Source organism: Diospyros lotus, chromosome 5 (genome assembly GCF_014633365.1).
Source record: "Diospyros lotus cultivar Yz01 chromosome 5, ASM1463336v1, whole genome shotgun sequence".
NCBI classification, from domain to species: Eukaryota; Viridiplantae; Streptophyta; class Magnoliopsida; order Ericales; family Ebenaceae; genus Diospyros; species Diospyros lotus.
The window spans coordinates 6800481-6827710 of NC_068342.1; the positions used below are offsets into that span (position 1 = coordinate 6800481).

A 27230-nucleotide genomic window follows, 5' to 3' on the forward strand; every position below is an offset into this window, starting at 1 on the left:
ATATATAACACAAAATAATATATATTATTATATATAACATACATAATATATATAATAATATTGTATTAATATATTTTTAATAATTATGTATAATTTATTAATATTTAATAATAAAATTTTACATCATTTAACATCATGTCTATTTTGGTCTTTTTGTTAAGTTTTAATAGTTTATCCACTCTTTCAAATCAAATACATAAATATTAATTGATAGTTTAAAAATACATTTATTCAAATACATTACCAGATTAAATATTATCTAACTTTTAATTTAAAAGTTAAATAGCTTAAAAGCTATGAAAAAAATTAGCAAATCAAACAGCTTATTAAAAATTAAATAACGTAAAAGGTATTGAAAAAAAAGGTAAGCCAACCTCTTAAAAACTTAAAAAAAAAACGCAATGCGAAACTAGATTCTCGCTTCACTAGAGGACACCACACCATTCTTAACACGACGACTAGCCTTGCCCATTTCTGTTGAAAATAATCAGACTATACGTCCGCAGAGAGAGAGAGAGAGAGAGAGATCATGGGAAAGAAGAAGGGAATTAAACGCATAGCCAAACTAGATTCTTGCTTCACTAGAGGACACCACACCATTCTTAACACGACGACTAACCTTGCCCATTTCTGTTGAAAATAATCAGAATATACGTCCGCAGAGGCACAGAGAGAGAGAGAGAGAGAGAGAGAGAGAGAGAGATCATGGGAAAGAAGGGAATTAAACGCATAGCCAAACTAGATTCTCGCTTCACTAGAGGACACCACACCATTCTTAACACGACGACTAACCTTGCCCATTTCTGTTGAAAATAATCAGAATATACGTCCACAGAGAGAGAGAGAGAGAGAGAGAGAGAGAGAGAGAGAGATCATGGGAAAGAAGAAGGGAGAGGAGGAGGACAGGATAGCGGGAGGGGTGGTGGTAGTGAATCCTAAGCCCATCAAAGGATTCTCTTCCAAAGCCATCGATTGGTTGGAGAAGATAATAGTCAAGCTTGGCTACGATTCTTCGCGTCCTCACCCCTACCTCTCTGGTAACTTTGCTCCGGTCGTGGACGAGACGCCTCCTTCCAAGGACCTCCCCGTCAAAGGCCACCTTCCGGTATATGTTCTGTTTCCCTGATTCTGTATTCTATTTCTAATCAAGTTCATCTGTTTCTCGGTCCTGCCCTTTTGTTTTTCGTAATTCTATTGATTAATCAATGGGGTTGATCAATGGTGTCAGAAGTACGTAACTTTTTATTCAGTACGCTCTAAGTATGAATTTTCTTAATTCTTATGCGGTCTTGATTACCATTTGTTTCCTGAAAAACGGAAAAACAAGGGAAGAAATGAATCTGTTTGTGGGTTTATCCCGTGCTTCTTGTTTTCATGCTATTTTTGGTGCAAGTTGCATCTTGATGTGCCAATAACGGAAAGTATATGCTCTTAGTTGTTTACGTTGAGTATTCAATAAGGAACAAGGTTCACGTCAGATGAATATTTCACAATTGTCTGTGAAGTGATAAAGACTTGTGAACTTGTCCAGCTGTCAGGTGCTTTTGAAGTCTGAGTAATTTATATAAACATGTCCCCGAATTGATTAATGAATAATCAACATTTTATATGATTGCCCGTGATTGTGGATGATGGGGAAGGAGAGAAATGGGGATTGTATTGGCAGTGGCGTGGAAGCGTATTATGTCTTGGTAAGCTGAAGCCTAATTCAGATGAAGACAAGGTCAAGAGATCAGAGTCAGTCAACAAAAAGGATATTTTGAGTTAGGAAAGCTTAATAAAATGTTATGACAATAAACCTGCCATATAGCTGCAAGGACGCGTAGGTTATCTGATAGGCCAAGTATAGCTATTAAACCAACTTGGAAGATAAGGCATGGAAGTCACAAGGTAAACCATGTTAAAGGAATTTTAATTCTTGTTCCCAATTCCCATACCCGAAATGTTGGCCCTCACTTCATGCCATTTCATTTAGTTTTTGAAGTACAACGAAAAACACCTTATTTCTATTCCAGTGACTTCATTCACTTCTTTTACATACTAAATATGATTCAAACAGGCACTTATTTTCCAAAACCTTGAATCAAGATGGATTGCTAATCAAGATGGCTGACTTGTGCTTCAGTTGCTAAATCTGGTGGGTCTATTAGGTACCTTGTCCCATTCTCCATCAGTATATGTAAGCATCCTGATTAGTCTCACAATGAGATGCCTCCACCACGTGACATGCCCCCTTATTTCCTTGCATGTATGGAACATACTAAATCTCATGACCCCTGAGGTCTAATAGGGGCTGGCAACTTGAACTAAAATGGGGGATGCTGCCAACTAATTGTATGGGTTTGAGATCTATATGATTAGGGGGTTTTGGGTAGTGTGTTATGGAAAAAGTCATAACCAGGTATGAGTTGGGATGGATAGGCTTTAAATCACCTCACTATCAACCTACCCAATTACATTGTAATACTTTTAATACAGCATTATATAATAATACAAAACTATTAAGAGTTTTGTGTTCCTTAGTTTTATGGGAAGATTATGTGTATTTTAGTTTTACAATGATTATTATTTTGATGCTATGCAGGATCAACTTATCCTAATGTCATGTAATAACCTGCTGTAAGGGGAGTTTGTTGTAATTAACAATAGTTAAGGGGTTAAGTAGAGCAGTGTGGTAGTAGCTAGCTGTGAGGGTTGTACTTAATTAGTTGCTGCATTAGCAACAGGTACATTCTCATGCATGTGGGTGGTTACAACTCATGAGAGGATAGGAATCCAGCTATATATAGTGCTGAATTCTCTCCTACGATTATGTACGAAAATATCAGAGAATCTCTTGAATTCTCTCTCTATCTATCTCTCTTTCTTTCTTCCTACATAATTCTCTTATCTTTCTTTCTGTTCCCTTCATTCCTATTCTACTGTTTGATCGGGAGCTGTTGTTCACTTCGGGAAGTTGACAAGTCTGGTATCAGAGCACGCTCTTGGGCGCCAAGCGATACTCACAAGAAATTATAACCATGGTTGATGGAACGAGAATGAAACAAATGGAGTCTCAGCTACAACAGGTGACGATGGCAACAACAGAGGTGCAAAATCAAGTGGGAATGCTCAAAACCTCTATTGGAGCTGGAGTAGATTCCCGGATCGACCAAGCGATGGAACGTTAAAGGGTGGAGAGTTGCAAGCAGAGCACCCTGTTACGGGAACAATTGATGGAGCAAATGCAGTTGATTGCATGAATGTTCACCAATCAACAATCGATAAGGTTCTCTCTCGAGTTTCCCTCGAGGGAAAGAACGGAGCCCATTTTTCCTGGAGTGGGAGTAGAACCGCGACCGATAGGAACGTCGAAGTTTGAGTTCGATACGGACACGGTGGGGGAGAACGTAAGAGAAGGAGATAGGGAGCCCCGGCTAATCGACACAACTAGAATTACCCCATGCCGAAGATCTAGATTCCATTGTTTGAGGGGGAGAATTCGAGGTGGTGGACGTGAAGATGTGAGCGAATCTTCTCCCTATATTAAATTCCGGAACAACAAAAGATCACCTTGGCTTCTGCTTACTTGAATGATATGGGTGATGCTTGGTATCAGGCATGGCTTGCGGTTAAGGAGGGAAGTCCTTGGAGTGTGTTTGTAGAGGACCTCTGTGTGAGGTTCGGAGATAAAAGCATGAGGGATATAATCGAAGAGTTTAATAAACTCAAACAAGAAGGAACGGTTCAGGCCTATCAGCAGAAATTCGAGGAGCTGAGATCGATGATGATGGTGCACAATCCTCAGCTATCTGAGGAGTACTATGTCTCGAGCTTCATCAGCGGCTTAGGGGATGAGGTGCGGCCTATGGTAAAAATGTTACAGCCCCATACAGTGAAGCAGGCTGTGGAAAGTGCAAGGTTGCAGGAAATGATCATTGAAGCAATGATGAAAAAACAGAGGAATGAGGGGTGATAATAGGGGGGTGGCAAGCAGTAAATAGGTTGACACCAAGAGAAGGAGGGTCCAATAGTAGAGGCGTCCTGCCCTACCTTCCACCAATCCCATTTCGGCTGCTAGAGGTAAGCTGATGGAGCAACGATGGGTAGATGGCTTATGCTACAAATGTGGGGATAGGTACTTCGTGGGACACAGGTGTAAGAGGCAGCTGTTGTTGTTGGAAGGGGAAGATGAGGAAACTGAGGAAGGAGAAGAACTATCAAAAAATGAGAGGGAGGACCACGGGGAGATCTCTTTACATGCCTTAAAGGGGGTGAACAATAGTAAGGTTATCAAGGTGGAAGGAAGAGTAAACAATCAACCGATCATGGTTCTCATAGATAGTGGGAGTACTTACAACTTCTTGGATGAAGTTGTGGCAAGAAGGCTTGGGTGTGAGGTAAGCCTATCCCATCCCCTATTAGTAATGGTTGCCAACGACAACAAGGTGATGAGTCAGTCGTCTTGTAAGGGTTTTTGCTGGGAGATGAATGGAGAAAAATTTTCAACAGATCTAAGGTTGCTCAAGTTAGGGGGTTGTGATGTAGTGTTGGGGGTGGATTGGATGAAGGGAGTTAGTCCAATTAGCTTCGATTTCAATAAAATGGAGGTGACTTTCAAGAAGGATGGCAGCAGAAAGGTCCTAACGGGCAATCTGGAGGTGGGAGTGTGTAAAGTCATCTCGGGTAAACGGCTACAAAGAATGTTCAGGGGTAGATTTCCAAAGGTGACTCAACTTTTTTCCCTCCATGTAGTGGAAATTCTTGAAGTAACCACTAAGAACGAAGGAGAGATATGCGTGGTGGTCAGTAGCAAGACATCCAGCCAAAGAAAGGTACAAGAACTAGACTCTCTTAATCTACTCTTAATTGAGTATAAGGACCTCTTTGCTAAACCCCACTTCCTTTCACTCGAAAGAGCTTTTGATCATTCGATTAACCTAAAACCTCAAGCCGAGCCGGTGAACCTAAGATCATACCGATACTCCCCTAAACAGAAAACTGAGATTGAGTTACTTATCAAAGATATGTTAAGCAAATCTATCATCCAGCCCAGCAACAGTCCTTTTGCCTCACCTATTTTGCTTGTTAAAAAGAAAGATGGTTCATGGAGATTTTGTGTCGATTATTGACAACTAAACTCCATAACCATCAAAGACAAGTTTCCAATACCTATAGTAGAAGACTTACTTGATGAACTTAAGTATGCCACTGTTTTTACCAAATTAAATCTTAGGTCGGGTTATCATCAAATTCGGATGAAACCCGAAGATATTCACAAAAAGGCTTTCAAGACTCATTAAGGGCATTATGAATTTCTTGTAATGCCTTTCGGTTTGACTAACACTCCAGCTACTTTCCAATCCTTGATGAATCGAATCTTTTAACCCTACCTCCGCAAATTCATTTTGGTGTTCTTCAATGATATCCTAATCTACAGCCCTTCCTTTGACCAGCACATCTATCACGTAAAAGTCACCTTTGAGGTCCTTAGGTTCAATCAATTGTATATTAAAGAGTCGAAATGTGCCTTTGCTCAAGAACAAGTGGAATACTTGGGCCACATCATATCTAAAACAAGAGTGAGCATGGATCCTAGCAAAGTGGCAGCTATGTTAGACTGGCCACGACCTACCAATGTAAGGGGACTTAGGGGATTTCTGGGGCTAACTGGCTACTACTGCCAGTTTGTCAAAAACTATGGAATTATCAGCCAACCCTTGATCGAATTATTGAAGAAGGATGGGTTCCTTTGGAGTCGGGAGGTAGAGAGGGCGTTTATAGACCTTAAGCAAGTTGTCAGCAGTGTTCCCACGTTAGGATTACCGAATTTCAGCAAACCCTTCATACTTGAAACAAATGCGTGTGCTAGTGGAATCGGGGCTGTTTTGGTTCAAGAGGGAAGACCCCTAGCTTTCTTGAGCCAAGCCTTGGCACCTAAGCACCTAGGATTAAGTATATATGAGAAGGAATTGCTGGCTGTATTGATGGCAGTGGATAAATGGCACCACTATTTGGAAGGAGGCACATTTGTGATCAAAACAAACCATGAAAGTCTGAAATTTTTATTGCAACAACGATTGAATACTCATTTATAGCAAAAGGGAATGACAAAACTAATGGGGCTAGACTATTCCATTCAATATAGAAAAGGAAAGGAGAACAAAGCAGCAGATGCTTTGTCGCGATGCTTTGAAGGGGGCCAAACAACTGCTTTAACTGTTGTGATTCTAGATTGGTGTCAAGAAGTTAGTGCAAGCTATGAAGCAGATGGGACATCTGAAGAATTGTTACAGCAGTTAGTGGTCAACCTAACTGCTAAACCAGGGTATTCCTTGGTAAATGGCATCATTAGGTATCAAGGAAGAATGGTTTTGGGAAATGATAAAAGGCTCAAACACAAGGTGATAGACGCTTTGCACTATTCACCTATGGGAGGACATTCGGGCATTGTCAATACTTATCATAAGGTAAGACAACTCTTTCAATGGCCAGGATTAAAGAAGGATGTTATGGAGTTTGTGATGGGGTGTGACACTTGCAAGAGGTTCAAAATAGAAAATGTGGCCTATCTGGGACTATTGCAACCATTGAACGTTCCAGGGGGGCCTTGGGAAAGCATCTCCATGGACTTCATTGAAGGACTTCCAAGGTCAGAAGGTAAGGATTGTATTATGATAATAGTGGACCGATTCACCAAGTACAACCACTTTGTGGGGCTGTCTCATCCTTATACTGCCCGAGAAATTGCTAAGATCTTCATGGATTAGATAGTAGCATTGCATGGAGTGCCCAAGACTATAGTATCGGATAGGGACAAGATTTTCACTAGCCTACTTTGGAAGGAGTTAATGCGATTATTGGGAGTCAAGTTGAACATGTCAACTACCTACCATCTTGAATTTGATGGGCAAACGGAAAGGGTAAACTAAAGCCTAGAAATGTACTTGAGGTGTATATGCTTCCTGCAACCAAAATCATGGCATAAGTGGCTGGCCACTGCTCAGTGGTGGTACAATTCCTGCCACCATAGTGCCATCAAAAGGTTTCCTTTTGAAGCACTTTATGGTTACAAACCACCACTACTTTCGGTCGTTGGAGAGACATCTTCAATGGCAGCCCTAGATACCTACCTCCAGCAAAGGCGGCAGGCTCTACAAGTGATCAAGACCGAGCTGGCCAATTCCAAGAACCGAATGAAACAATTCATGGATAGAAAGAGAAGTGACAAGCAGTTCCAAGAAGGGGAAAGTGTATACTTGAAGTTACATCCAAGGCATCTGAAATCCCTATCTCCAGGGCCTATTTCAAAGTTGCAACCCAAATACTATGGTCCATTCCTCATAACTGCCAGGGTGGGTAGTGTGGCTTACAAACTACAGCTCCCAAAGGATTCTAACATTCATTCGGTATTTCATGTTTTGCTTCTCAAGAAATCAGTGTCCGAACAACAAGTCAACCCCACCCTGCCTAATGCTACACAAGGCAAGGAGCAGCCTAAAGAACCCTGGGCCATTTTGGATAAAAGGGTGCTCTACAAGCATGGAGCCCCCATTCCTCAAGTGTTAGACCAGGTCTACACTCAGATAATAATACCTAGGAATACCTCTCAGATCTACTCAATTAGTTTCCACGAGCAGCAAGCCTTCTTATACTATTTCTTGAGGACAAGAAAATTTTGATGAGGGGGGTATTGTCATGTAATAACCTGCTGTAAGGGGAGTTTGCTGTAATTAACGATAGTTAAGGGGTTAAATAGAGCAGTATGGTAGTAGCTAGCTGTGAGGGTTGTACTTAATTAGTTGCTGCATTAGCAGCAGGTACATTCTCATGCGTGTGGGCGATTACAGCTCATGAGAGGATAGGAATCCAGCTATATATAGTGCTCCTCCTACGGTTATGTACGAAAATATCAGAGAATCTCTTGAATTCTTTCTCTCTCTCTCTCTTTCTTTCTTCCTACATAATTCCCTTCTCTTTCTTTCTGTTCCCTTCATTCCTATTCTACTGTTTGATTAGGAGCTGTTGTCCGCTTCGAGAAGCTGACACCTAACTGTTTGATTTGAACCTTGTTAGCTTTGATGGGGTAGAGATGTGAAACAAGACTTTGAAAATAATGCAATAGCTTGCTTGAATTAAATCTGAGAGTAGCAGAAAATATATATACAAACTACTGTTATATCACTTTCCTAGAAAGTAGGAAAAGATTTGGTACTGTACTCCTAAAAAATAGGGATAACTATCTCCTAAAACTTAGGAGATAAAGGAGATGTAAAATACAAAAGATTATAACAATTATCTACTACTAACAAACATAAATTTAAATAATTTGAAGATAATCTTGAGTTCCAGCAGATATTATCATGCTTTTGGAGTTCTTCTCCACTTATACTTCTAACAGAAACTGATCTCATCCAACACTCCCCCTCAAGCTGGAGAATAGATGGAAGTCATTCCCAGCTTGCTAATTAGAGCCTCAAAAATTGGTCTTGCAACTGCCTTTGTTAAAACATCAGCCACTTGATCATTAAATGGTATATAGGTCAAGATTATTCCTCCTTCCTCAATTTCTCTTTTTATAAAATGCCTATCAATCCTCACATGCTTCATCCGATCATGTTGCACTGGATTTTTAACAATGCTGATAGCTGATTTGCTATCACTAAATACTTTTGTTGGTTGAGATAGGGGAATCTTCAAGTCCTCCATGAGCCTTTCCATCCAGATTACTTCACATATCCCATGAGCAATTGCTCGAAACTCGGTTTCAGCACTGCTGCGAGCCACAACTGACTGCTTCTTGCTTCTCCATGTAACAATATTCCCAAATACCTTAGTGCAATACCCTGAAGTTGAACGACTATCTTCTCTAGAATCAGCCCAGTCTGCATGTACATAGCCTTCAATGCTTTTATTTTCAATTTTCTTGAACATTATTCCTTTTCCAGGAATTCCCTTTAGGTATCTTAGAACATGTTGAACTGCCCTCATATGTCTTTCTGTGGGTGAATGCATGTATTAGCTGATTACAATCACTGAATATGCTATGTCTGGCCTAGTTAATGACAAGTAAATCAACCTCCCTACCAACCTTTGATACTTTTCTTTGTTCATGGGAGCATCATCACCTTTTTCTTCGAGTTTCCAGCCCTTTTTCAATGGTGTTCCAGCTAGTTTGCAAGCTGTCATTCTGGTATCTTTCAGCAAATCCAAGGTATACTTCCGTTGTGAGATGAACAAACCCTCTTTGCTTCGAGCTACCTCCATGCCTAGGAAATATCTCATAGTTCCTAGGTCATTAACTTCAAACTTAGCCTTCAATTGCTGCTTTAGATTATCAATTTTTTGCAAATCATCACTTGTTACAATAATATCATCAACATAAACAATCAATATAGCCATTTTTCCATTTTTGTTGAGTTTAATGAACAAAGTATGCCCGGATTGGCCTTGTTTATACCCTAGCTGCCTGAGGGTCATGTTGAATTTGTGAAACCAAGCCCTTGGTGACTGTTTTAGACCATAAAGTGACTTTTTCAGCTTGCACACACTGCCACTTCCAACCTTTTGCTCAAAACCGGGGGGAACCCTCATATAAATCTCTTCCTCCAAATCACCATTAAAAAAAGCATTCTTAATGTCGAATTGGAAGAGAGGCCAATCAAAATTTACAGCAATAGATAATAGTACTCGAATGGAATTTAGTTTGGCAACCGGGGCAAATGTCTCCTCATAGTCGATTCCAAAGGTTTGGGTAAAACCTTGTGCAACCAACCTAGTTTTGTATTGCTCAATGCTCCCATCAGCCCTGTATTTGACTATAAATACCCACCTACATCCAACCACTTTCTTGTTAGGAGGCAATGGAACTATCTCTCATGTCTTATTTCCCACTAATGCATTCATTTCTTCCATTACAGCCATTCTCCACTTAGGATCTTCCATAGCAGCCTGAATATTTTTGGGAATATTAATGCTGTCAATCTGAGCCAAATACCCTCTGAATTGTGGAGCCAATTTCACATAGGTTAGATGATTAGATATTAGGTACTTAACACATGATCTTACCCCTTTTCTCAATGCTATTAGAACAGCCCAATCTAAGCCATCTTCTTCTTTAGTACTGCTGTCACTTTCTAGTGCAGCTGTCCCCTCATTGCTACCCTTTTTTGCTGAAGGATCGGTCTCTTGATATGGCTGGTTTTGCTTCAGTTCTGTATGACCTTTAGACTTTCTTGAGTAGACAAATAGAGGAGGATTTTTGGCTGCTGTAGGACTAGGTTTTTCCTGCTTAGAATGATGAGAGGACTTAGAATTTGCAGGATTTTTGGTGTCAGGTTCAGAATTTCCAACAGGTTCAGAATTTCCAACACCAAATAGTATGTTGTCATGAGGCACTAAGAATTCTCCCCCTCGAGAGCATACTGGTAGATTTGGATCAAAGGAAAATAAGGGAGAAATGGACTCATTGGAACTGTTTTGGTGGCCTGTGAGGGAATAATAGGGAAGATCTTCATAGAATGTCACATCGGTGGAAACCAAAAATTTGTGACTTGTAGGACAATAGCATTTGTAACCCTTTTGAGAGGAGGAATATCCCACAAAGATGCACTTGGTGGCTTTAGGATCCAACTTGGTCCGAGAAGGGGCATTGTTGTAAACATAGACGATGCAGCCAAAAACCTTAGGAGCAATAGACAAGATGGTAGAGATGGTTGGATACATAGTACATAGAATGCTGCGAGGAGTTTGGAATTGCAAGGTTTTGGATGGGAGATGAGTAATTAGGTAGGCAGCAGTGAGAACTGCTTCTCCCCAATAAGAATGAGGCACATTCATAGTGATCATCATAGCTCTAGTCACTTTTAGGAGGTGTCGATTTTTTCGTTCAGCCACTCCATTTTGTTGGGGTGTATGTGGACAAGAGCTTTGATGAAAAATACCATGCTCGGCCAAGTAATGAGAGAGATTATTTGAAAAATATTCTCAGCCATTATCAGTGCGAATTATTTTGATGGAAGTTTGAAACATATTCAAAATTAATTTGTGGAATCGTTTGAATATATTACCAGCTTCAGATTTTTCCTTCATCAAGTACACCCAACAATCCCTAGAATGATTATTGATAAATGTAATAAACCATCTAGAACCAGTGATATTAGGGCATTTAGAGAGTCCCCAAATATCACTATGAATTAATTGGAAGGGAGTAGAAGGCTTATACATTTGACTAGGATAATGAGATCTATGTTGCTTAGCAAGAGTACACTGTTCACATGAAAGAAACTGCTCTTTATTACCAAACATATCAAGATATAAAGATCTAAGGTAAGGAAAGCTAGGATGTCCTAAGCGTTTATGCCATAATAGGACATTGGCATTGGTTTTTACATTTAGAACAACTTTATTAGAAGGAAAACTAGAAGGGAAAAAAAGATCTACTACAAGACAATAAAGGCCATCCATTACTTTAGCATTGCCAATCATCTTCCTCGAGACTCAATCCTGAAAAACACAATAAGAAGGGTAGAACATTATAGTGTTGTCATATCTTTAGTGATCTAGCTCATTGATAATAAATTATGCTGCAGTCCAGGAACATGTAACACAGAATTCAACTTTAGATTAGAAATATATGCAGTCCCCATACCCAAAACTGGTGAAGTGGTTCCATCAGCCATAGATATATTGAGAGATGAGTCACATAAGGTATAATCAGTCAAAGACCATGCTGAATTTGTCATATGGTCTGATGCTCCCGTGTCAATCACCCATATATTCTTAGAAAGACTTTTAGAAACCAAGGAGTAGGGCTGGAAATTACCTTGCAGTGCTAGAGAAGCAGAGGACTGAGGATTAGTTTGGACGGACTGATTTGTACCTTGGTTTAGAAGCCTATACAAGGCTTGAACTTGCTCTTCTGATAGATTCAGATTCGACTTAGTTTTTGTTGAAGCCTCAGTATTATAGGCTGCTGCTTTGGGATTATCTCTCCTCGGCCGTGGCTTCCAATTTGTTGGTTTGCCATGGATTTTCCAGCAATTTTCCTTAGTATGGTTGAGCCACTTGTAATGGTCACACCATAACTTGTCCCTTGCTTGACTCTTTGCAAAAACATCCCCCTATTTAACAGAGGCAAGAGCCGAATGCTGGTGAGGTAAGACTGAATCTGATGGGTTTTGAAGCATCACTTTTCTCCTGCTTTCTTCCCTTCTTACTTCTGAAAAAACTTCCTTCAGTGATAGAAGAGGCTTTGTACCCAAAATCATACCCTGAATTTCATCTAAATCAGGGTTAAGACCATATAGGAAGTAAAAAATACGCTCTCTTTCTATCATCTTATTATATTGTGTGCTATCAGTTGGAGACTCCCAAGTTATTGCATAGAACATGTCCATCTCATGCCATAATCCAACCTAAACATTAAAGTACTTGGTCACACTGTTCATACCTTGTTTAGTGTTCCTGATGGCTGATCGGACTTCAAAACATTGAGAGAAATCTTCCAAATCTGAATACATCTCTTGAGTTGATTCCCAAACTTCCTTGGGCGTTTTGTAAAACAGGTATGTTCTCCTTATTTTTGGCTCCATGGAATTGATTAATCAAGCCATGATGGTAGAATTTTCAGCCTCCCAAAGGCCATAGTTGGCTGTTGTAGCAGGCGGAGCAGGGATGGATTTAAATACCCGGATTTTCCTTTGCCTTTTATCACTAACATCACCGATTGAGACCATTTCCTAAAATTACTCCCATTAAGTTTGTGTAGAGTAATTTGTAGGGGTTAGTTATCAATAGGTGTTGTAGTGAGGTGTGAGGGAGACGGAGATGGAAGAGAAGCACTTGGAGATGAAGTGGTTGAGGTTTCGGTTAGGGTTGGGTTGAGAGTGGCGTCGGCCATGAATAAAATCGAGAGAAGTCACTGTCGTTCTTCCTTGATTGAACAGTGCTCTGATACCATAAAACAAGACTTTGAAAATAATTCAATAGCTTGCTTGAATTAAATCTAAGAGTAGCAAAAAATATATATACAAATTACTGTTATATCACTTTCCTAGAAAGTAGGAAAAGATTTGGTACTGTACTCCTAAAAAATAGGGATAACTATCTCCTAAAACTTAGGAGATAAAGGAGATGTAAAATACAAAAGATTATAACAATTATCTACTACTAACAAACATAAATTTAAATAATTTGAAGATAATCTTGAGTTCCAGCAGATATTATCATGCTTCTGGAGTCCTTCTCCACTTATACTTCTAACAGAAACTGATCTTGTCCAACGAGATGAGGTGGAGATATTCAACCAGTCTCAGGTTTTAGGAAGAGAGGTTCAATCTGTCGGGGTTTTGGGACATGTGTGGGGGAAGTCCCTTGTATTAGGGGCAAGATATAGTTGATCAAATCCATTCAACTGCTATCCTAAAGGCTCAGAAATTCAGTGTTCCAACCAGCAGTGAAAGTTGTCTTCAGTTTTTCTGGCCTGCAGAAAAGGCCATATAGTTGCTTTTCACCCTCCTACATAAATAAGACTGTTGAAGTTTGCCTCGAGTTTTGTCCTAGAAGATAGCAGAATCGGAAGGAGTATAAAAGAGTAGTTTTGGCTGAAGAAATTAGGCAGCTAGGGGTTAAGTGTAATTAGTACATTTTGTTGGGGTTAATATGTAATTTCCCTAAGTTAGTTAGTTGCCCAAGTGTGTCTACCTCCTCTATAAATAAGAGGGCAAGGCAGCAGTCTAATAACTCCTCTCTCTTGTCAAGTTCTCTGTTTCTATTGTGAGTATTCTTTGTTCTAGAGAAAGTGAGGCATGTGTATTGTGTTCTTGAGTTTTCTTGGAGTGAACAAGGGTTGTACTTGAGCAATAGGGTTGAGAGAGGGCTTGGGCTTTGTACTGATTAGTTTCATCCTAATAAAAGGCTGCTCTTGGTGGGTGTTTGAAGGCTAGATGTAGGATTGTCAAAGGCATTCCGAACCAGGATAAATTTGCGCCTAATGCTGTTTGGTTTGATCTTTTAAATTCAGTTATTTTCTTTTCTGTTGTTTAGTTTTATGTTCTAAAGTTAACAAAGACTTCTTCAGAAATGATGAAAATTAGGCATTACTATCCATGCCTTTGGCTTGAAAGCTTTTGGTTTTATATGCTCTAGGTTCACCTCTCTTTCTCTCTGTTGATCTGAGACTGCCTCCCTCATTTTCCCCGTGTTGCTTTGCCAATATTTGGTAGATCAACAAACCCACCTTCTAGAAGGTTTTAGGCCAGCCTACTCAGCTGCACTATCATGCATCTTGCAGTAATATTTTGCTGAAGACAGGGTCACAGAATATATTCAGCTAAATTGAACAGAGCCCTGTGGACAAGATAGTCACACTGATCTTTTTTGGGATTTTGACACTCCAAAAGGATACATGTTGGTTTTGCCCTTTTAGGCAATTTGAGCAGACACTTCACGCGTGTTATAAATATATCATCCATGGGCAACCTAACAGGAGATTACCTTTAACTAAAGATAAGATTCCATGTGTTAAGAGATTTTCAAGTTTTTAGTCTTACCTTTAATAGCAACCCATCACTTGTTTTTTCTTTTTGGAGAAACAGTTCACTCCTCATCTCATGCAAATCTGCCAACAACTAGAATCATTTTAAACAGTGCTCTAACCATATTTTTTATTCATTTTATTTTTTAAATGATTATTGTTGGCTGGAGGTCTAGAATTCATGTAGCCAACCCCTCGTAATCAAATTAAGGCTTGTGATTGTTTCTTGGTCTTTTTTAAATTATCGTTGTTCCAATTTATGACATCTAATATTTGTACATTGCAGAATTGCCTGAACGGTGAATTTGTAAGAGTTGGTTCTAATCCAAAGTTTGCTCCTGTGGCTGGATATCACTGGTACATTTTTTTTTTCTTTTGCCAAACTGGTTTTCTAGGCATTACTTGATCTATTTTAAGAAATTCATGCAGTTTTCAGATTTAACAGGAAGCAAAACACTTCTTCTGGCTTATTTTTCTCAATAGTCTTTTCATAGTTGACACTTTTAGGTTGTGGCTTAGTGTGAATGACACCTAGATGAGACTTTTACTTACACCCTTTTTGCTCATGTGCAGGTTTGATGGAGATGGGTGCGTACTTTTCTGTTCCCTTGCTGAACTTGATGTATATATGGTTCATTTTAACTTCTTCATAGAGAAGGAACTCAATGATTTAGAATATAGTATCTGTTTCAGCTAACAAAGGTGATTTAGCAAGGGAACAAAGTATATATGTTGATGCGTAAAACTTAACCATATAGCCTTAATGTATATATGGTTCATTTTAGGGAGCTTTCATCCAAATTGTTGAAATATTCAAGATAAACCAAAGCTAACAACCAGCCGAGATCAAGATCAAGATCAAGATAATCCTAAGTGATAGATTGTTTGATGATTGTTTGATTGTTTAGATTTGTTTAGATTATTTTAGTTTTACCTTCATATTTATCTTTGTGTTTTTTATCTTCTTGTTGTATTTAAATTAATGTAATCTAGTCCTAGATAGTAGGAATGTAATCTAATCCTAAAATATAGGAGAATTCTTAGGAGAATTCTTCGGAACCTCTCGTGTATAAATTTTATCATTGACATCAATAAAATTATAAGGAATACCGGTTCCTTTTCTCAACATGGTATCAGAGCTTGCAAATCCAAGCCTGTTTTTCTAAGAAATCGGTGCCTTCATTGCACGATTTTGTTTTTTCAGTGCCTTCATCGCATTGTGCCCTAATAGCACCCGGTTTTTCTTCTGCCGTTCCACACACTTTTTTCATCCTTCTGTTCTTCCTTCAACATCAGCGAATCCATGTCAGAAACATCAGCAAACCCATCGTCTTCACCTACTATCATCACTGGAGAAAATACTGCAGTAGACCAACCTTCTCCTCTCACGGGCGAACTACCAAGTATTCATCAATCCTATCGGCTAGATGGTAGGAATTTTCTTCAATGGTCGCAGCTAATCAAAACCCTTCTTAAAGGCCGAGGAAAGAGTACCCACCTCACTGGGAATCCTCCACCAGAAACTGATCCAGGCTTCAGCGCGTGGGATGTGGAAGACTCCCGCATCATGTCGTGGCTATGGAGCACCATACAACCAGACATCAGCAGGAACTTTATGTTCCTTAGTACTGCCCGAGCAGTTTGGGAGACCGTTTATCAGACTTACTCAAAGGCCAAGGACGCATCTGTGATCTTTGATGTCAAAACAAAGATCAATGGTTCAAAGCAAGGTCAACTAACAATCACCGAGTATTATAATCTGATGCTAGGCCTATGGTTAGAGCTTGATCAATACCAAGCTATAAAGATGGTGTGCCAAGCGGATACTACTACTCTCAATCAAATTCTTGAAAGAGACCGGATAGTAGAGTTCCTAGCTGGCTTAAATCCCGAGTTCGATCAGGTAAGGGTTCAAATTCTTGGTAAGGATAAATTACCTAGCCTAAATGAGGTGTTTGCTATTGTTAGAAGTGAAGAAAATAGGAGAGGAGCCATGCTTGGTGGATCCAATATGGAAGGATCAGCACTCCTCTCCAACAACAGATCATGGAAGCAATCAACCAATCGAAATAAATCCAGACGAGAGGGGCAGTGGTGTACCTTCTGTAATAAGCCGAGGTATACTAAGGAGACTTGCTTCAAGTTGCATGGAAAGGAAGCAGTCCTCAATAAACTTGGTGGATTCAAGAATATAAGGACTCAAGGTCCTCCGCAAAACTACCCTCAAAGCTATCTTTCAAACAAAGAACAAGAGGGAGAAGCAGAAAAAGAAGAAAGGCCGAGTGTTGGAACTGGTATGGACTTCAGTCAGCTCAATAAAGAAGAAGTTTATAAGCTGAAGGAATTTCTAAAAACCATTCAAGATGGAGGGGGATCCTGCTCTATGGCTCAACAAGGTAAACAAATCAGTTTTACTCATTCTTTAGCCTCCAAAACTGGTAGGAATAACACTTGGATCTTAGATTAAGGAGCTACTAACCATATGACACCAAATTTCCAGTTTTTTGATACTTATGAGCCTTATACATCATCCAAACAGATCACTATTGTCGATGGAACCAAATTCCCATTAAAGGAAAAGGAAAAGTTATCTTTGGTCCAAATTTGTTAATCAACCCAGTCCTTTATGTACCAGATTTAACTCTTAGCCTTATTTCTATAAAACAACTCACTCAAGACCTCAATTGCAATGCTGTTTTCTCTCCATATGTGTGTAAATTTCAGGACATGGACACGGGGAGGATGATTGGTGTGGCTAAAGAGCAACATGGGTTGTATATCTTACAAGGGGGGAGCACTAAGCCTAAAGATCAGCTGCAGGAAGCCTACTCAACCTAGAAAACAGCCTCTGACCGAGCTGCCATTTGGCTTCATCATCTTCGACTAGGTCATCCTCCTTTTAGTTTAATGAAGGAAATGTTTCCTACTTTGTTTAAAACTCTTAGTCCTAGCAATTTTCAGTGTGATGTGTGTGTTATGGCCAAACATCATAGAACCTCTTATTCAATTAGCAATAAACTATCATCTAGACCTTTTGATTTGATTCATTCGGATGTTTGGGGTCCTTCAAGAATTTTAAATCAGTCGGGGGCCAAATGGTTCATCTCATTCATAGATGATTGTACTAGAATGTGTTGGGTTTTCCTTTTAAAAGATAAAGCTAGTATTGGGATTGTTCTCCCTTACTTTTGCAAAATGGTTCACACACAATTTGGAACTAAAATTAAAAAATTTAGGACAGATAATGCTCAGGATTATTTCAATGCTCATTTACATCTCTTCTTCCAAAACGAAGGAATTGTCCATGAATTTTCATGCATCAACACTCCACAACAAAATGGAGTGGCCGAGAGGAAGATGAGGCATCTTTTGAATGTCACTCGAGCCCTTCTTCATCATCATAATACTCCTAAATATCTATGGGGGGAGGCAGTCTTGACAGCCACTTATGTCATTAATAGAGTCCCATCCAAGATCCTTGACAATCAAAGTCCTTTCCAAAGTCTAACAGAATTTTTCCCAGACCTGAAACTGCACTCTCCATTGCCTCTTAAAGTTTTTGGATGTGTATGTTTTGTTCACATACCTAAAGTCCATAGAGTCAAGTTTGATCCTAGAGCAAAAAGATGTGTCTTCATAGGGTATTCTCCAACCCAAAAAGGATATAAGTGTTATGATCCTATCTCCCGGAAAGTCTATATTTCTAAGGATGTCACCTTCATTGAGTCCCAATCCTTTTTTGATTCTTAGCCTAAGGGGGAGCATACTCAACCAGAAAATATGGATAATTTCTTTCCAGATTTTCTTCTAGAACTCCCTACTTCCACAAATGATTTTGTCCATCATTTCCCTAAGATTTTTCCACCAAATAACACTGATTCAAACCAGCAGCTGACAACCAACAGATACAAAGGCTTACCCTATGTGTATAAGAGAAGACAACCTAATGATGATCTTCAGTCCACACCAGTTGCAGCCCCTAATCCAAGACTAGAAGAGCACACATCTGACGAACAAAACATCATCCAAACAGACTCAGAATTCCCTGATCTGGACCTGCCTATTGCCCTCCGAAAAGGGGTCCGAACATGCACCAAACATCCCGTTGCAAATTTTTTATCCTACCATCGCCTTTCTCCTACCTATAGAAGCTTCCTAACAACCCTAGATGCTAGTGTTATTCCAAACTCAGTGGAAGAGGCACTAAAGGATCCAAATTGGAAAGAAGCCATGTTAGAAGAGATGAGGGCCTTGAAAAAGAATCAAACTTGGGAGGAGGTGACTCAACCCAAGGGAATTAAACCAGTGGGCTGCAAATGGGTCTTTAATTTGAAATACAAAGCTGATGGTACTCTTGAGAGATACAAGGCAAGGCTAGTAGCCAAGGGTTATACACAATCCTATGGGATTGATTATCTTGAGACTTTTGCCCCAGTAGCAAAAATGACAACAGTACGAGTCCTCATATCATTAGCAGCAAATTTGGGGTGGAAACTACAACAACTAGATGTTAAAAATGCATTCTTGCATGGGGATTTAGAAGAAGAAGTATTTATGGAATTACCCCTTAGATTTTCTCATAACAAAGAAAGGCAAGTGTGTAGATTGAAGAAAGCATTATATGGACTTAAACAGTCTACAGCAATGCATAAAATGGGATACCGGCAAAGCCGAGGGGACCACACCCTCTTCCTAAAACACACGAAAGATAAGGTAACTGCTCTATTAGTTTATGTTGATGATATTGTTGTGACAGGAAATGATGAAGCTGAGCAAGAAGACCTAAAGAAAAATCTAGCTAAGGAATTTGAGATTAAAGATCTTGGAAGGCTAAAGTATTTCTTAGGCATTGAGGTGGCCTATTCTCAAAAAGGGATCTACCTATCTCAGCGTAAATACACTCTTGACTTATTGACTGAGACTGGATTGCTAGGAGGAAATGGAGCTCAGATTCCAGTAGATCCAAACATCAAGCTACAGGAAAATTACTCAGGAGAAGCAATAGATAAAGGCAGTTCCAAAGGTTGGTAGGAAAACTGATATATCTCTCACATACTAGGCCGGACATAGCATTTGGAGTAAGCCTAGTAAGTCAATTCATGCACAACCCCAATGAGGAACACATGAACGCAGTAAGGAAAATTCTTCATTATTTGAAAGCTACACCAGACAAAGGCATTCTCTTTACACTAGGAGCTGGTCTAAAAATTCACGGGTACACGGATGCAGATTATGGAGGTTCTTTGGTTGATAGACGTTCTACAACTGGGTACTGCATGTTCCTAGGAGGAAATTTGGTGTCTTGGAGGAGTAAGAAACAAGGAGTAGTAGCACGGTCAAGTGCTGAGGCAGAATTCAGAGCTATGGCTCTTGGTGTATGTGAACTCTTGTGGCTGAAGATTATCCTAGAAGATTTAAAGATTCAAATACCATATCCACTTGAACTGCTATCCGACAACCAATCAGCAATCAATATTGCTCATAATCCGGTGCAACACGACCGAACCAAGCACATTGAGATTGACAAGCATTTCATTAAAGAAAAACTAGAATCTGGGCTGCTACAAATCTCCTATGTTTCAACTAATCAACAGGTGGCAGATCTTCTCACTAAAGGATTGCCTATTAGGAAATTTGAGGAACTAGTAAGCAAGCTGGGAATGGAAGATATTCACTCACCAGCTTAAGGGGGAGTGTTGAAATATTCAAGATAAACCAAAGCTAACAACCAGCCGAGATCAAGATCAAGATAATCCTAAGTGATAGATTGTTTGATGATTGTTTGATTGTTTAGATTTGTTTAGATTATTTCAGTTTTACCTTCATATTTATCTTTGTGTTTTTTTATCTTCTTGTTGTATTTAAATTAATGTAATCTAGTCCTAGATAGTAGGAATGTAATCTAATCCTAAAATATAGGAGAATTCTTAGGAACCTCTTGTGTATAAATTTTATCATTGACATCAATAAAATTATAAGGAATACCGGTTCCTTTTCTCAACACAGACCAATAGTCTTTACTTCAAAAAAATACAGCTTCTTGATCAGTGGGTTTGAATACGAAAATCTCTCTCTCTGTGAATGGATTTATAGTTTCCTGTTTTTTGTTTTTATGTGCTACTGTCCTTCCATCTATGTGTAGCCATTTCTGGAATTCAATATTAGAATGGATCATGAAGGTTTGAAGGCAACCAAGGGTCTAATGATGAATATTAATTTTACAGCATGATTCATGGTTTGCGCATCAAGGATGGAAAAGCAACATATGTCTCTCGTTATGTAAGGACATCTCGTCTTAAACAAGAAGAGTTTTTTGGAGGAGCCAAATTTATGAAGGTATACCTTTAGCCTAGATAAATTAAATGTTTTAAGCATTTTATTGATCAAGCATCTCTATTCATATATGTGATCGTCAAAGGCATACAGACAAAGATATCTCTGAAATCTACTCTTTGACCAGTGATTCACTAGCCACTATATGCACTTATCCCACCCTATTCCTAAACCTAGCAGTTTGGTTGATTATTACTCTTATAGGCTCATCTTGCATACAAATTTTGGGGCATTCAACATTCTGCATCCGCTAAGAACATTTCTTCCTTTGAAGGGTAGTTGTAAGGTGTTTCCACTAGATAAGAAAAAATTTGATAAGATCTTGGAAATGATCAATTAAAATAGATGCTCATCATAAGCCCCCCCACCCCACAACACACGCACACACAGTGATCAGAAGCGTCTGCCAATGTCATGCCTGTAGAAAAGAGTGCTACTAAGCTGTTGTTGGGGAACTTTATAGAAGGGATTTGCTGCAGATGAACGAATCACTTTCTCTAAATATTATGTTGGCGAGACAAGTCAACATACCGAGTAATATAAACTTTTAGCAAATTCCTTCATATTGTGATAAATCCAGTCTAAATCTGCTGGACTTGTGTTTATGAATAATAAACTTTAAAAGAGGTGGTATAATCAATAAAAACAAAGAAAATCAAGCAGCCATCATGCCATCTCTCTCTCATCCTCTCTAAAAATATTATTATTATGCCACCAGTTCTTATTAGCAACATTAAGGTTGGTTGTTTGTGACTGGACGGTCACAGGTTCAAGATGTGGAAACAGCCTCTTTGCAGAAAGCAAGGGGAAACAGCCTCTTTGCAGAAAATCAGGAACCTTTGTCCATTAGGGCACTCTTTTTTATTATTATGCCTCCATTTATCAAAACAATGTGGCATCATGTCTGCTTGAGATGTCTCTGTTTTTATTGATTTTGCTTTTGAACTGTGCCTATATTGATGTTTTGTCTCCCATTTGAAGGGGAGTGTTTTTTATTTTTATTTTTATTTATTTATTTATTATTATTATTATTTTGGGGGTGGGGGGGGGGGGGGGATGGGGTGTGAATAGAAGAATCAAAAGATTGTTCTCTTACCAAACTGATGTGGAACAATCAAAAAATTGTTCTCATACCAAATCTGATGTGGAAAAAAAATAAAAGGATTGGGAGAAGAAAGTAGGGGAATAGACAGGAAGAAGAAATAGAAGCTTGAGAAGAAAGAAGAAGAAGCAGCAAAGCTGGGGGAGGGAGTCAACATCTCTGTATTGAATATTCAAGTAGTCAAAAGCTGAATTTCATACTACAGCATGTGCCTTATTTACAGGCAAAAGATAATCCTAACTATATCATGATTTTGAATTCCTGTCCAAGTATAATTATCTCAATTAAAAGTTAAAACCTAAACCAACTATATCTCAAAAGTTTAAAAAAGATAAACTAAAACATACTAAAATCAATCATCTAATAACCGTATCACTTGCAAAGAGAAGGGGGGGAAATAGAAGAAGATATCAACCATATTCCTCTTAATACTCCCCTCCAATCAAGGAATCTTCTTTTGATTTGCACTTTTCCTTTTTTTCTTTTTCCTAAGTACCCTCATCATGGATTCTAGTTAGAATAATTTTTATTTTATTCTATTTTATTTTTAAATCTCAGTTCCCAAATTTAAGCATTGTGAATGCTTGTCTCTTGACCTTCTCAGTCTTTACCCTTCATATCCTTTGTTTTATTTTGAAGGGTGAGGTGATTGGTTGAATGTTGTAAATTTAGAAAATAGGACGGGTAATATTCACAACAACAACAACATATCCAGCATTTATCCCACTATGTGGGGTCGGCTACATGAATTCTAGACTTCTATGTGTTTATATCTTTTGTCATATCTTCATTTAGGTTCATACACTTTATTTCAAACTTTAATATCTCTCCCAAAGTCTTCTTGGGTCTGCCTCTACCTTTTTTTTTGACTAATTGTTCCATTTCATCAACTTTCCTCACAAAAGCATCTATTGGTCTTCTTTTCACATGATCAAACCATCTTAGTCTAGTCTCTCTCATCTTCTCCTTGATTGGCACTACTACTACCTTATTACGAATAACCTCATTTTTAATTTTATCTTTTTTTGTATGGCCGCACATCCATCTTAGCATCCTCATCTCCGCTACACTCGTCTTTTGCTCATACTGGTATTTGACTGCCTAACATTCTGAGCCATATAACAAAGCTGGTCTTATAGCTGTCCTATAGAATTTTCATTTAAGTTTTAATGGGATTTTACCATCACATAACACCCCCGATGCATTTCTCCATTTTAGCCAACTTGCCTTAATTCTATGCGTGACATCCTTATGAATTTCTCCATCTTTTTGAATCACTAAGCCCAGATATCGAAAATGGTCTTTTCTTTGTATGATTTGGTCTTCCAATTTTATTATAACATCCTTCACTCTTGCATTCTTACTAAATTTACATTCCATATATTATGTTTTCCTTCTACTTAATTTAAATCTCTTAGATTCTAAATTGTTTCTCCACAACTCAAGCTTTGTGTTCACTCCCTCTTTTGTTTCATCCACCAACACTATGTCATATGCAAATAGCATATACCATGGCACATATGTCTGAATGTGTTTAGTAAGTTCATCCATTACTAAAGCAAATAAATATGGACTTAGTGCAGAACCTTGATGCAGTCCCATTGTAATTTTAAACAGTTCAGTATCCCCTTCGCATGTTCTGACCCTTGTCTCTGCACTGTGATTCATGTTCTTAAGGGCTTGCATATAAGCTATTAAAACTCATTTTTTTCTCTAAAACCCTCCATAATACTTCTCTAGGGACCCTATCATAGGCCTTTTCTAGATCTATAAATATCATGTGCAGGTCCTTCTGTTGATCCCGATATCTTTCCATTAGACATCTCAGTAGGTATATAGCTTCCATTATTGACCTACCAGGCATGAAACCAAACTAGTTTTCCAAGACGTCTATTTCTTTTCTGAGCCTCTGCTCTATTACTCTCTCCCAGAGTTTCATGGTGTGGCTCATTAACTTAATTCATCTATAATTTTTACAGTTTTGAACATCTCCTTTGTTCTTGTATATAGGGATCAAAGCACTATTCCTCCACTCATCCAACATCTTTTTTTATTTAAGGATCGCATTAAATAATTTCGTTAGCCAGGAGATGCCCTTTTCTCCCATGCATTTCCATGCTTCTATTGGTATATTATCTGGTCTCACCGCCTTATGATTTTTCATCTTTCTTAATGCTTGCCTTATTTCTTTTGAACTTATGCGTCGATAAAATGTATAGCTCACGTTCCCTTCGGAGTTACTAAGATGTTTCAACCTAACTCTTGTGTCCCCGCCATCATTGAATAATTTTGTGAAATACTCCTTCCATCTCTCCTTAATCGCTCCCTTATTCAATAATACATTTTGGTTTTCATCTTTTATGCATTTCACTTGGTTTAGATCCCTTGTTTTTCTTTCTTTTGCTTTAACTAATTTATATATATCTCTTTCTCTATTTTTTGTATCAAGTCGTTTATATAGACACTCATATGCTTTTGACCTTGCTTCACTAACAGCTCTTTTTGCTACATTTTTCGCTTCTTTATAATTTTTTAGGTTTTCTTCATTGTTGCACTAATATACAGCCTTATAGCAAGTTTTTTTATTTTTAATTTTTAATTGTACCTCTTCATTCCACCATTAGGACTCCTTAAGGTTTGGGACTTTACCATTTGTCTCTATAAGGACTACCTTTGTCGTGCTTCTCAGGGTAATAGCCATTTGCCTCCACATTTGGTTTGTCTGTCCTTCTCCATTCCATTCCCTTCTACTCCTTAATTTTTCTTTGAAGATTAATTATTTCTCCCCTTTTAAATTCCACCACCTAATTATTAAATTTTGTTTTATGTGATTTTTTCTCTTCCAATTTCTTACATGGACGTCAAGTACCAAAAGTCTATGTTGAGTAGTCAAACACTCTCTCGATATCACCTTACAATCCCTACAACATAATTGATTCTCTTATCTCATGAGAAAGTAATCTATTTGAGTGTTTGATGTGACATTTTTTATATGTGATTAAGTGTTTGTTTTGTTTTTTGAACCTAGTATTGGTGATGATGAGCCCATATGCCATAGCAAAATCTAGAATAGACTTACTCTAATTATTAATTTCCTCGAATCCATACACTCCATGTACCTCTCTGTTGATGTTTTCATCTCTACCCATGTGACCATTTAAGTCACCTCCTATAATCACTTTCTCTCCTCTTCATATCATTTGTATGAGTCTCTCTAGGTCCTCCCAGAATTTTGCTTTTATCTCCTCACCTAACCCCGCGTGTGGTACTTATGTACTAAAGATATTTACAATCATTCTTCCTAGACCAACCTTCACCATAATAATCCTATCCCCTATTCTCTTTACATCCACTACCTTATCTACTAAGCTTTTATCCATAATAATCCCCACTCCATTTTTCGCTCGATCATTTCCTGTGTACCATATTTTATATTTAGATTTTGATAAAGTTTTTATTTTTTTCCCTACCTATCTCGTCTCTTGAAGGCATATAATATTAATCTTTCTCCTAATCATCACATCTACCACTTCCATAGCTTTACCTGTTAATGTTCCTATGTTTCATGACCCAATCCTTAATCTATGATTTTGATTTTGACTTTGACTTTGATTTTGATTTTGGACTAGCCTCTTTACCCGCATCCGTCCAAGCAAATGTGAGGACCCTTGCTCATTTGTCACTACATCCGGATGCCGATGCAACGGTCTTAACTCACTTGATACTATACGCGGGCAGTGTAACGCGTCGCTATAAAGGGGACTTGTCTAGAGTTCATGTTTTTGGATCAGATTAGATTTTATGTTGGCTGTCGGTTACCTAACACAACCTTACTCACCTAACACAACCCTGCTCCTTTATTCGGGGTTGGGACTGACAGTGAATAACATCCCCAAGCGGAGTTAACTGGTAATATTCGCAAGTGAATGGAAAAAGTTAATTATTTGAAGACTACATAAACCACCATACTAAGAGTACATAAATCACCATATTTTCTCTGTACATAAACCCCCAATGCCCACATATATTCTTTGCAGATCCAATTATTATGTCTTTGTAACATAACCTGCAGATTGGAGACCTCAAGGGGCTCTTTGGATTGCTCATGGTAAACATGCAAATGCTGAGAGGAAAGCTGAAAGTATTGGATGTTTCGTATGGAACTGGAACTGGTGGTTTTATTGTCCCTTTTCTCTTATATCTTGTTTGACATTAATTCGAGTATAGTAACATTTAGTTGCCTGATATGCTTCCTGTTACATTTGTTCATTTACATTTTTATTTCAAGATGGCATATGAGAGGTGTGAGGAAGAACTAACCATTTTTTACATTTGTCCAGCTAATACAGCTCTTGTGTATCATCACGGAAAGCTCTTGGCCCTTTCAGAGGCAGATAAACCATGTGAGGCAATCTCCTCCCTTTTTTGATGGAGGCAATCTTCTCTTAGTTCTAATGGAATCAGTCTCAACTTTGGTTCTTTATGGTTGCTAACTCTCTTGGAATAAATGGTTATGTGAGATTGATGTCTTAGGGGCTGTTTGGTGGGAGTTCCATTAGTTTTCTGTTTACATTAAATAATGTTGTTAAATGTTTTAGAATTTTTATATTTGTAGTCATGACAATTGCCTAATAGTTATTAATAGGAGCTTCATCTAATTTTTATATCTAGTAAAATCTTTTGTAGACCATAAGAACTTACCATAATCCATTTTTAAAGAGGAGATAACGTGTGTTGGTATGGTCTGTAAATGATTTTATTTGACATTAAAATTAAATCAGGTCCATACTATTAACTATTAGGCAATTTCCATGACCACAAATATAAAAATGCTGTAACTGTAAAACAATACACTTAAAAGCCTAGAGTTGGGGGGGGGGGGGGGATCAGATTTCCCTTAGGGGTAGGGGGAATTTGATTCCCCCATGTAGCACACCTGGCCCAGTTCAAGGGCCATGCTGAGGCCCAAAAACCCATCGCAGCCTTCAGTGATGGGCGCTAGGCACAGCCCAAGTCTGGGCCACCTTTACACCTCCATGCTTACAAACATATGTATCTCCTGTGGCACTCCACCTTGTTTGTGTGGTTAAATGCTGAGCTGAATGTTATATCTGCTGCATTTTGCAGATGTCCTTAAAGTGCTGGAAGACGGAGACCTGCAAACCATTGGCCTTCTGGATTATGACAAGAGATTGTCGCATCCCTTCACTGCTCATCCCAAACTTGACCCATTCACTGGTAAAATCTATCTTCCCATCATGACATCTTTCCAAGATCACT

At 38.6% G+C, this 27230-nt stretch overlaps 2 protein-coding genes across 2 annotated transcripts in view; both read left to right on the plus strand.

Moving 5' to 3' along the window:
• Positions 1-27230, plus strand: part of LOC127801846 (carotenoid 9,10(9',10')-cleavage dioxygenase 1-like) — an 86796-nt gene that overhangs the window by 43719 nt on the left and 15847 nt on the right. The window lies entirely within an intron of this gene.
• The window catches only part of LOC127801847 (carotenoid 9,10(9',10')-cleavage dioxygenase 1-like), a 42573-nt gene continuing 15847 nt past the window's right edge, over positions 505-27230 (plus strand). Inside the window, exons 1-7 of the mRNA XM_052337313.1 lie at positions 505-1105; positions 14802-14872; positions 15089-15103; positions 20740-20851; positions 26023-26122; positions 26291-26353; positions 27078-27188. Of these exons, the coding sequence (XP_052193273.1) occupies positions 875-1105; positions 14802-14872; positions 15089-15103; positions 20740-20851; positions 26023-26122; positions 26291-26353; positions 27078-27188 (703 nt within the window). The 5' untranslated portion in view covers positions 505-874. The remainder of the gene's footprint in view (positions 1106-14801; positions 14873-15088; positions 15104-20739; positions 20852-26022; positions 26123-26290; positions 26354-27077; positions 27189-27230) is intronic.